The sequence below is a fragment of the Otolemur garnettii genome, unplaced genomic scaffold (assembly GCF_000181295.1).
Source record: "Otolemur garnettii isolate 467f Iridium unplaced genomic scaffold, OtoGar3 scaffold00010, whole genome shotgun sequence".
In the NCBI taxonomy this organism is placed as follows: Eukaryota; Metazoa; Chordata; class Mammalia; order Primates; family Galagidae; genus Otolemur; species Otolemur garnettii.
In genome coordinates this window covers 16,715,545-16,727,880 of record NW_003852405.1, presented here as the reverse complement: position 1 = coordinate 16,727,880, position 12,336 = coordinate 16,715,545, and the positions used below count along the sequence as shown (strand labels likewise).

The window sequence follows — 12,336 nt, the reverse complement described above, 5'->3', positions numbered from 1 at the left end:
TTGGAGGTTGCTGTGAGCTGTGAAGCCATGGCACTCTACCCAGGGGGACAGCTTGAGGCTCTGTCTCAAAAAAAAAAAAAAAATTTTTTTTTTACCAAAAAATTTACAAAATCCTCTCTGTGTTGGCCACCTCTTTGTAAAAATTTGTGAATATTTTGTTTAAAAATGAACAGTTCCAAGACTGCAATTGCAGAGCATTAAACAAGCCGAGGAGCCTTTTAAGCTCGGGGTTCCACGTTACTGCACAGATCAACATCTCCGAGGTTAGCCGTGGAGGTAAAGGTCGGTAAATTGTGGGAAGGAAGCTGGGGACTAGATTTGGAGAGGAAAACCTGAACGCTAGGCTGAAGAATTTGATTTATTAAGGATAAGAAGCCATTGTAGTTTTCTTAACAGAAAACACTGACCTACTTGAATCTAAAGACAGTAGATAGTTGGGTTTCCTCTTGACTGGAATGTTTTATCCATTTAACTTTTTAATGTAATTATGCAACTTGACTGGATTTAAGCCTGCTATTTAGAATTTTGTAAAACTTGAGATATAATTCGCATAGTATTTAATTCAACATTTTAAAGCGTTCAATTCAGACAATGGTATATAATCATCATCGCTATTAGGTCTGTCATATTACTATGTAGTTTCTAGATGTCTCCTATCTTTCTTGTTCTTCTGGTCCTTCGGTTACTACCATTTTCCTGTTATGTGTGTGAATTTTTTTAAGTATACTATTTTAATTCCTGTTTTTTGGATTTTTTTGGTAATTATTCTCTTACTACTTTCTCTAGATATAATAGGCACCTTAATTTATTATTTCAGATTAACAGTAACTTGATTGTATTATAGAAAAATACATAAAATTTTCTCTAATATAACTCCAGTTCCTCCACATTAATATCATACACACACAGTAGACTCAACAATACAACTATAGGCGGGGTGCCGTGACTTGTGCCTGTAATCCTGGCACTCTGGGAGGCCAAGGTGGGTGGATTACTTGAGTTCACGAGTTCCAGACCAGCCTGAGCAAAAGTAAGACCCTGTCTTTACTACAAATAGGAAAAAAAAAAAAAACACCAAAAAACAGGCAAGAGGATCATTTGAGCCCAAGAGTTGGAAGTTGCTGTGAGCTATGACAGCACTCTGCCCAGGGTGACAGCTTGAGACTCTGTCTCAAAAAAAGAAAACAACAAACAATATAATTATAATTACTGCTTTATATACTCTTCTGTGTTTTAGAGAACTGAGAAAGATAGATATTTATTTAGTCTTTTATATTTACTCATCTATTTACCAGTTACATTGCTATTTATTTCTTAAGGTGGATGTGGAGTAGACATGGTGGCAGCTTTCTTTTTATTACTGGCTATATGGTATAGCTTTTCCCATCCTTTCACTTTCACTCTCTTTATACCTTGGCAAAGCGTTTTTATTGTTAGCAACATATAGTCCCTTCTGTCCTTTGGGGCAATCTTTGTTTTACGTGTAGAATTTAGTCTTATATTTAGTTGCTGATGTATTTGGTTTTGATTTACTATACCACCTCACTATTTGTTTTCTGTTTGTCCCTCAAGTTATATGTTCCTTTTTCTCTCTCTTGCTTGCTTTTGAATTTCTGAAATTCTTTTGTATATTTGTTTTTTCTCTATTAGCTTGTTACTCATTTATCTTAATATGGTAAAATTTCAACATGTGTTATTGCCTTATAAAGATCCAATATAAATGAGTACTTTACCACCTCATGGGCAATTTAAGGACCTAAAGCAGCTTAGGTACATTTGCCATCAAAGCTGAGGGGTTGATTTGATCAGTTTTCCTAACCTGTTTGCTCTTAGTCACTTGTATTTTGTTATTTTTCTTTCCTTTTTCCATAAAGCTAAAGACTGTGATTGCTGAAGGCCATTCCACTGAACACTGAAACTTACTTAACTTTCACCGACTACTTTATAGATAACATTAGTAAGTCACCATAGTAATGGTCTCCTCAGTTATTTTTTAGGAACGTGGGCCAGCTTCTGTCCAGTTTCAAACTAGCTGAGACCACCCACACTTCCAGTGGCCCTGCACCAATAAACAAAAGATGGCCTTTTGACATGAGAGGGCCAGAAATTCCATTTTCAGATCATGCTGACACTGCTGTTTTCTGTACATATATCCTATGAAATGCTGTAATCCCCAACTACACTTGCACAGAATAAAGCTGTTACTTCATTTTTCCCCACTGTCAAACCTTAGACACACCTTAGACCCCCTTCCACTTCCCTAATTCATAAATATGCCTAAGCCTTTTCTTCAGGGAGGCAGATTTCAGAGCTATTCTCTTGCGTCTTAACTCAGTGGCCTTGTGATTAAATCTTTCTCTTTGCAAAACCCATGTCACACTGATTTATTGCATACAGGCAGAACAGACCTGGAGCTGACTGATAATGCCATCCTGCTACCTTTTTTGATATTGTTGTATATTTTAGTTTAACATCTGTTTTAAACTATTATACATTATCATTCTTACTTATAGTCACTATTGATGTAGAGTTACCCACATATTTACATTTCTTCTTTCATTACTCTTCATTTCTTCCAGCATCTTTGTGCTTTCATGTGGAATCATTCATTTGCCTGTGCCTGAAGAATTTCCCTTATTGCAGTGTTTCTCAACCTTCCTAATGATGCAATGTATTTTCATTGTTACAAAGGGGTCAGGACCCACAGGTTGAGAACAGCTGCCTTATTGTCTCCTTTAAATAGGGATCTATTGGTGACAAAGTCTGGTTTTACTTTTTATCTGAAAATTTTTCTTTATTTCCCTCTCATTTTCAAAACATAATTATATCACACATGAAATTTTATGTTGGCAATTATTTTCTTTTTCATACATTTTGTATACCATAAGCAATGGGTATATCTCAAGCAATATCATAAACAATGTGTTTATCTCAAACAGAGAGTTTTGAGACTCATCATTTTAACTCTGTAGTGTCAGGTTGGCCATTTAAGCTCTGAATTTTCCTCTATGTAATTTACCCTTTTAGTAAAAGCTTGTGCACAAGAATTTCCCATCTGAGAAAACCTGGCAGAGCCCTATAAACCATTTGGGGTACCTAAAGGGGGTTATTCTCCTTGTCTTCCTTATTTTAAAGGATTTGGTTTCCATTCTTAAAAGAAGCATCCATGATGTGGTCTAAGGTTTAGTGGATCAAAGCCTGCTGATTGTGGGTGAGAGTCAACAGTGTCTCACTACTGTGTCTCTTATTTATGAGATTGTTTATGAGATAGTTCCCCTTTTGCAAAAACACAAAGGCCAAACTGAGATTAATTTTGAGGAAGAGGCAAAGGAGAAGACCCTTTAGAATGCATACCCAAATAAAAATTATGATCCAAATAACAGATTCCTGGGAAAAGATCCAACAGCTCAGAATAAATCAAGGACCACCAACCACGACATTTCCTCATATGCCATACAATTGGTACCAACCACCACTTTTCCTCACACTCCAGACATGTGTTAGCCCAATACAAAAACTCACTAGCCAAATGATATAAAAATTTGCAAATGCGAACAATATGGGGAATTTCCCACATGAACATTCTAAAATGGCATGGCTTACCAATCAAGTGGGAATTTTCATTTAATAGCCACTTCTCGCACTTCAGCACATACATTTAATTTTTCTTTATGCATAGGTTTGTAGATACAGTTACAAGTTCCCAAGGGACTTTGACATGGAGCATCCTTATGTTACAACATATTCACAAATAACAAACCATATAAGGAATCCTCAACATGAAAATGCTGGGGCCTATCAAATAGGGATTCAGAGAGTACAAACACCACCCCAAATGGCACCTCAGTGCCTTAAATGTCCTCTCTCAGGGCTGGAAGCTTCACAAATGGGAACCCAAAGAGGATAAATGTCACCCTAAATGGCAATGGAAATCCATAGGGGATTAAACACCACCCAAAGGGCTAAGGGGTTAAAAACCCTCCACACATAGGTAGCCTAATAACCCTGTTCCTTGGGCCTCAGATGGGTGGCTTAATCCCCCATTAACCCTCCCCAAATAGTGGCCTAGTCTGCCCATTCCCTGGAAACTACAAATGAACTCCAAATTCAAACCAGATTCCCTAGTTGTTATCAACCTTGTGACTTCCACCCCCAAAAGGTGCCTCAAAACCAATAAGAAGGTCTGAAACCCCCCCCATATAGGTGGCATCAGGGTCTCAACATGTACACTGGGGAACTTACCAAACAAAAGGCTTGGAGTCTGGGCATTTTCCAGGTTCATTTCCTTCTCCTTAACTCAGTTCAGGTTCTAGGATGCTACATCTACTTTGGGGAAAAAGAGATGGGAGATCTCTGGAACCAAAACAGACTCTAGCAGCTTCTGAAGCTGTCCCTTCTGCTCTCACTTTGAAAAGAAGTTGGTTCTATGCATGAAGACCCACAGCTTTACCCAGGGCTACTCGCTGCCTCTTCCAGAAGTTGCAAGGTGCCGTTTTACCTGGGCACCGTTGGGCCCACCCGGGGATGCCAAATTCTGTTACTAAAAGCTTGGCACTTGTCCCTGAGGCTACATGAGAAGAACAAGGACAAGTTGTTTGAAGAAAAGGAATGAGAAGTTTATTAATACTTTGCCAAATGAGGAGACTGGTAGATTCTTGTCTCAAAATACCAGTATTCTCTTCTTTCAACACTTGAAAGTTACTTAGTTGTCTCCTAGCTATCAGTGTTTCTGTTGAAAAGTCAGTTTTCAGTTTTCCTTTTTGAAGTAGTATGCCTTTTTTCAGTGGTTCCTTTTGAGCTTTATTTTGGCTTTGTTTGTTTGTTTGTTTTCAGTTTTACCTTGTTAATCTTTTGCTTAGTTTAATTTATGGAGACTTTATTATTGTTCTTAAACCTATAACTTGCTGGGTGCAGTGGCTCACACCTGTAATCTCAGCATTTGGGAGCCTGAGGCAGGTGGATTGCTTGAGCTTAGGCATTCGAGCCCAGTCTGAGCAAGAGTGAGACCCTGTCTCTAAAATACAGCTAGGTGTTGTGGCTGGAACCTGTAGTCCCAGCTACTTGGGAAGCTGAGGCAGGAGGATCGCTTGAGCCTAAGAGTTTGAGGTTGCTGTGAGCTGTGACGCTACGGCACTCTACCGAGGGTGACAAAGTGAAACTGTCTTAAAAATAAATATAACTTGATGTCTTTAGTCAATTTTGGAAAATTCTTGGCCACTTTATTTTCATATATTTGGCCTGCCTTATTCTCTTCTCTCTTTCTCAGACTTCAGTTATTTCTTTGTTAGACTGTTTCACAAGTCTAATAATGCCTTGTATATCTATTATGTTTTTTTTTTCTGTTCTCCAACCTTTTGCTTAACCCACTTAAGTCTGGATATTTTCCTGTGACTTCTGTTGTTCACTTGTGTCTAATCAACTTTTAACCCATCCATTGAGTTGTTTCCAATTCTTTATCATTTCTAGAATTTCCATTTTATTTACTTTTATGATTTCAAATTCCCTACTTTCACATGTTACTTAGACACTAACCATAGCTCTAGATTCATAGCACAGGCTTTAAAAGCATTGTTCACAGCCTAACATATCCATATTTACTTGTAAACCAACTGATAATCAGGCGGACTATGGTATAATTCTTTGGTTTCCTCACTTTTTATGTTGAAAGTGACTGGATTTTGTTCTGTAGGCAGTGATGAATCCTTGAAGAATTTTAAAGAGGGGAGTATATTTGTGGTTTTGAAGGATAATTCCTTATTATTGCAGAGTCATTTATAACTGGAAAACCTTGGGACCAGATCAAATGTTTAATTAAATTACTAATGATAACAAAGTGTGGTATATCCACACAATGGAAAGTTAGACAGCTATTATATAATTCAAAAATGTGTAAGGAAAATACTCATGACACAATGTTAAATGAAAACACTTAAGGCATAATTCCTAATTATATTGCAATATACCATATTTATATATATATATATATATATATATATATATATATTTTTTTTTTTTTTTTTTGAGACAGAGCCTCAAGCTATCCCCCTGCGTAGAGTACCATGGCATCACAGCTCACAGCAACCTCCGAATTCTGGGCTCAAGCGAGTCTCCTGCCTCTGCCTTCCAAGTAGCTGGGACCACAGGCGCCCGCCACAACGCCTGGCCATAACATATTTATAAATGGGAAAACTCAACTACATAAAAAATTTCATTTTTCAAAATTATTTTATATATTAAATGCAATTTTAATTTTAATAGTTCTAATAGTTTTTTTAATGCAACTGACATGGTGATTCTAAAATTTCTAGGGAAGAGTAAAGACCCAAGAATGAATATATTACTTCTAAAAAAGAAAATAAATACCAAGACTTCTTATAAAATGATGGTAATTGAGGCTTGGCGCAGTGGTTATGGTGTTGACCACGTACACCTAGCCTGGCAGATTCAAACCTGGCCCAAGCCAGCTGAACAACAATGACAACTGCAACAACAAAAATAATAGCCAGGTGTTGTGGCAGGCACCTGTAGTCCCAGCTACTTGGGAGGCTGAGCGAGAGAATTGCTTAAGCCCAATCAAGGTTGCTGTGAGCTGTGACGCCATAGCACTCTACCAAGGGTGGCATAGTAAGACTCTGTCTCCAAAAAATAAAATAAAATAAAATAAAATAAATGATGGTAATTTTAAAAGATATGGCACTGGCCCAGAAATAATCAAACAGAACATGGAATAGAATAGATAACCCCCAAACAGATTTCTGTGCATATATGGAAAATATATATGGCTAAGGGGGCATTGCAAATGACCTGGACTTGGGATGACTATTGAGTAAACTGTTGGGACAAGTAGATAGCCGTATTTTTAAAAAACAAAATTGGATCCATGCTGATGATTAAAGACTTAAATGTGAAAGGCCAAACTAAAAATTTAGAAGACAAAGAGAATGTCTATGACTTTGGGGTAAGGAAGGATTTCTTAAATAAGAAACAAAAAGTACTGAGTATAAATTAAAAGTCTGATAAATTTGACTACACTGGAAATAATTTATGCATGTCAAGAATGAATACATAGTTGATAAAGAACTGGTATCTATGATATATAAACAAATACTACACATGAGCTAAGAAAAAGAATTATGCTCTAGTAGAAAAATGGGGAAAAGACAGAAGTTTCACAGAAGTAGAAATAATGGCTTAAGGGTTTTCAGTCTCAGTATCATTAGAAAAGTACCAAATTTAAAGCGCAATCAGATTTAGTTTTATTTTACTAAGTTTACAGTAATTTTATTTTTGTCCCTTCCACCTGAGATATATACTGTAAACTTTAGCACACTAAACTTCTTGAAATTTTCTTATCATGCAGTTGTATAGCAAATAGCTTTGTGAGGTATCACATTTCTCTCTAGAGTAGAAGGCAGATTTACTTAAAAATGGTTGAGATTTCCTAAGCTCTGGGTTTCTTTCCTATAATTACAACCTACTGTGAGTGCAGATGCCACCTGGCTGTTGTCCCATCACCCTGTGGGAACTGGGCTTGGGGAACTGGTACAAGAAAATGATGATGGCCTGGCTATATTGCTATTGCTGTGAGTAAAAAATTATCCTTTGTCTCTAAGTATTATATATTTTGGTTGTATCCATGAAACTCTAGCAGACTAATGTTTTAGTTTGCAAGCAGGATAAAACCTCAGACATTTTATGTTCTTGATATAAGTCCTTTCTTTTAAGTTAATGCTCTGAAAGGGAAACCATTTCATTAAGTAATTAATAGGAAGCATAGTATAGAAGTTGAATGTATAATAAGACAGATGCTTTTCCATTGTCAAGTTTTGATATTCATTTTGATGTTCAAATGTTTTATAAAATATCACCGTTACCCTAAGTTCATTTCTGTCTTTAGTCATTCAACAAACATGTCCTTGTGTTCTTTTTGCTTTTAATTTTCTTGGATTGTGACACCATTAGAAATTGGTTTGATCCAAAGACAGACAGATGGCTGAAAGTGGTGGAAAAGAAAAAGGAAGATGGACAACCACTGTTATTATTAGCTCATCTCTTAAGGTAAAGGGGCATTGGGTCATTGATCTTTAATTAAAAAATTAAGAGGAGTTTTCACACGGAACAGTATTTTAAAAGATCTTTAGCTCAATTATTCACGAGTAGTTGTGGGGAGCAGGAAGTACATAAAATAAATGTATTTTAAAAGCAAATTATAGGCTGGATGTGGTGGCTTACACCTGTAATCCCAACACTTTGGGAGGCTGAGGCAGGAGGATCACATGAGGCTAAGAGTTTAAGACCAGCCAGGGTAACATAGTGAGACCTATCTCTATAAAAAAATTAAAAATTAGCTGGGCATGGTGACATGCCTGTAATCCCAGCTACTTATAGGAGGTTAAGATGAGAGGATTGCTTAAGCCCTGTAGTTTGAGGTTGTAGTGAGTTGTGATTGTGCCACACAATCTAGGCTGGGTAGTAGACTTAGAGCCTATCTTTTAAAAATAATTGACTAACACTTAGATGAATGAGTGCTCAGAAATGAAATGTGCCAATTGAGGTGTGCAGTGACTGGAACAACTCTTATGATAGAGTACACTACTGTTTGTTCTTTATTATGAAAATGCAACATTTGTAGCAGCAGGAAACATCAGTCCTTTTTCATGATTTTAGGCTTTCTGTTTTTATTTGCAAAATGAACAACACTATAGGCATCCTTCACACCAAGGAACATCTAGTTTGAAGGCCTGTAGGCACAGTTGGCAGTCAAAAGTTGAAATAAATTGTAAACTTTTTTGCATCCATTTTCAATATCCTATTTCTCTGAATCTTTGAAAGTTGAAAATTTACTAAAGTATTTTTTCTCTCTAAGCCTCCCCTAATAGAGATGTTAAGAGATTACAGAAGCAGTAAAATGTGTGCATGTGTATAAAACTTAAAGCTTTTTGAGAGATAAACAACCAGAAATTAATGTGCCTAACCTTGGCAGCATTAGAAGGAGATTGTCTCTCTGTAATTCAGTGGTTCTCAACCTTTCTAATGCCGTGACCCTTTAATACAGTTCCTCTCATTGTGGAGACCTACAACCATAAAATTATTTTCGTTGCTACTTCATAACTGTAATTTTGCTACTGTTATGAATCACAATGTAAATATCTGATTTGCAGGATTATTTAGGCGACCCCTGTGAAAAGGTTGTTTGACCCCCAAAGGGGTCACGACCCATAGGTTGAGAACTGCTGTTACAGTGCAGAGGAGAATTGGGAAGTTGAAAGTCTGAGAGCGCTTGGACAGCCCACAACTGGTTTTAACTCCTTCGCCCACAGGACTTCCCCGTTACCCTGATATTTATCTTATCAGTTGATGTCTGTCACAAACAAGAAGTGATTGTTTCATGGTAAGGAGGAAAGAGACAAAAATATGACTTAAAATTAAGATTTTTTTTTATCCATTCTGTCCTCTCCCTACTGCCTCAAGCTGCACTCTGTCCTCTTAGCTGTATCCATGTAGCTCCATAACATGTGCCAATTTAATACTACCTTAAATCTCATTGGAATTTTTCATGTTTTCTTTTGTTGGGTTTTTGGAATTCATGTTTCTTTCTTGTTTCTATAGCTTTCCAGACTTATTTTGAGAGAGGGAGTCTGTAAGTCATGCTAATTTGCCATAAGCAACTACTTCTAGTTCATTTATTATATTTACCCATTGTGCTTTGTGCTTTATGTTTGTCTCACTGTTTCTATTTCTTTTTTCTACCTTCTTTACTCTTTTTATATTGATTGGTTATTTTTTCTCGTTTCTTTTTTTCTTTTTTCCTCTATGAGCTTTGGAAGTTATATGTTCTGTTTCTATGTAGTTATCCTAGAAATTTTAACACATACAGCTGACTCTGAACACAGATTTGAGCTCTATTTATAGGCAGGAGTTTTTTTTTTCATGCAAAGCCAATCAAAAATATGGTATTTACAGGATGTGAAACCTGTGAATATGAGGGCTGACTTTTCCTATATGCTAGAGGGTTCTGAGGGATGACTGCAGGATTTGAGTGTGCGAGGATTTGGATATATGTGAGGGTACAAAAACTAATTTCCTTGCATGTACCAAGGGGCAACTGCATACTCAGTGCCACAAAAGCCAAAGCAAATCAGTTTACCCTCCACATAAAAAAAGAAACTTAGAACACAATATTTACACATACCGTTTCTGTATTATATTGTTATATATATATATTTTGCTCCTTTATTCTATGAATATTTACAGAACATCAACTATAGGCAAAACATTGACATAATTATTGAAGATAACATTGGGACAAATATATCAATTTTATAAGGAAACAAAAGCATTATCTACATATCAATTATGAGATAAGTGTACTCATTACCACCACTCCTAGTAAAGTTGAAGATCCTAGCTAGTACAATTATGATAACTTAAAAATCCCAATAGTTTGTAAAAAAAAATACAAATTTCATTACTTCTGAGTTACCAAGTTACTTGCAAGTTACTAAAAACAATAGAAAAATTCAGCAATATAGTTAACTTCAAAATAACTATACAGAATCAATTATATTTCTATATAAAAAATTACAAAATAATATTAGAAAAAGAAAGATAGCATTGTATCAGCAACCAAAATAGAAAGTACCTATCAATATAGCCTAACAAGAGCTGTGCAATTTTTTTTGAATACATAATCATTTACTACTTGTTTGTTACAGTCAGCTTCCCAAGTAGCTAGGAATACAGATGTGCACCACCACACTGGCCAATTTTTTGTAGAAACAGGGTCTTGCTCTTAGGCTGTGATTATTTTTGATTGTGTGTTAGAATTTGTATTTGAAAAACTGTAGAAATAATTTGAAGCCTAGAATAGTATATTTCATTAGAAAAGCTTTAATTCTATAAGAAAATTAAACTCCTAATGCCCTAAGTAGAATTGCCAGGTAAAATATAAGACACTCAGTTAAAGTCGAGTTTCAAGTAAACAGTGAATTTACTGTAAGGAAAATTAAACTCCTAATGTACGTAGTGTTGCCTGGTAAAATATGAGATACTCAGTTAAATTTGAATTTCAGGTAAATAATGAATTTACTATAAGTATATACCAAATATTGCATGAGACATATTAAAAATTGTAACATTTATCTGTCATTCACCTTTAACTGAGTATGCTGTATTTTGCTAAATCTAGCAACCCAACTCTTATGGCATCAATATTATATGGTAAATTGTCTCATCAGGAATTGTACAGCAGGAATGGTGCTATTTATGAAAGAATTGAGAAAATTGCTTAGATCATTTTCTTTGTTCTGTAATTCAGATGAGGCAACCTGATTGAGAAATGTTGCTCTCTACAAAGTACTTCTGCAAGGCTCTTGGGAGCACTAGTAATTCAATATCACCTTAATACAATTTCAGGAATTGAAATGGTTAGATGCTGGACTACAGTTCCTGTAAGAGCCATTCTACGTTTGTAAAAAGCTCTGTACAGCCTCTCGTCTGCCTCTTCCTGCATTGACACCTGCCCTCAGGGAAATATTGACCTAAATGCTGGCTCATATCTTTGAATTTCTGTATAGATCCTAACCTTATGGTTTTCTTTTTTTTTTTTTACTTTTCCACTAGCTTTATGATGCATTGAAGTAGATTTTAAAGGATTGTGCAGCTTTTCTAGTTGCTTTCAGCAGGAGGGTTGCCCTAAATTACTTAATCTGCCATTGCTAGAAGCAATGGATAATTTTAAAACAGCAGAAGAAAAGAACCACAGTTGAACTCTAGGGTTGGGATCTGAGTAGCACAAAATACTGTCTTTAAGAAGAAAGGACATACATATTTTATAAATAATTTCAACCTATATTCTTAAAATACACATGTTCTGAGACAAAATGCAAAGTAAATCTACCTAAGGGATTTTTATCTGTCTGGAGACTAATAAGCTTCAGCTTTAACTTTTCAGGAAATACTACTAACCACTTAGATTTTAATATCGTGGGTAATAGTCTTATTGCTCAGGTGGCATAGGAAATGAGGTGATTTTTGAATGGTTAGTATTGAAACCAAAGTCCTATTGCTGTCTTCATACATGTTGTCTGACTCAAAACATTTTAAAAGTATACTATAGTCAGCTTGGTGCTTGTAGCTTAAGCGGCTAAGGCGCCAGCCATGTACACCAGAGCTGGCAGGTTTGAATCCAGCCCAGGCTTGCCAAACAATGACAGCTACAAACAAAAAATAGCCAGGCATTGTGGCGAGCGCCTGTAGTCCCAGCTACTTGGGAGGCTGAGGCAAGAGAATCGCTTAAGCCCAGGAGTTGGAGGTTGCTGTGAGCTGTGATGCCAC

General features: G+C 36.2%; 1 protein-coding gene across 1 annotated transcript in view; it reads left to right on the top strand.

The window, feature by feature from the left end:
- The first annotated feature begins 7,946 nt into the window (after nucleotides 1–7,946).
- CUNH1orf146 (chromosome unknown C1orf146 homolog) overlaps nucleotides 7,947–12,336 on the top strand; it is a 10,771-nt gene continuing 6,381 nt past the window's right edge. Inside the window, exon 1 of the mRNA XM_003784160.2 lies at nucleotides 7,947–8,058. Coding sequence (XP_003784208.1) covers nucleotides 7,990–8,058 — 69 coding nt within the window. The 5' untranslated portion in view covers nucleotides 7,947–7,989. The remainder of the gene's footprint in view (nucleotides 8,059–12,336) is intronic.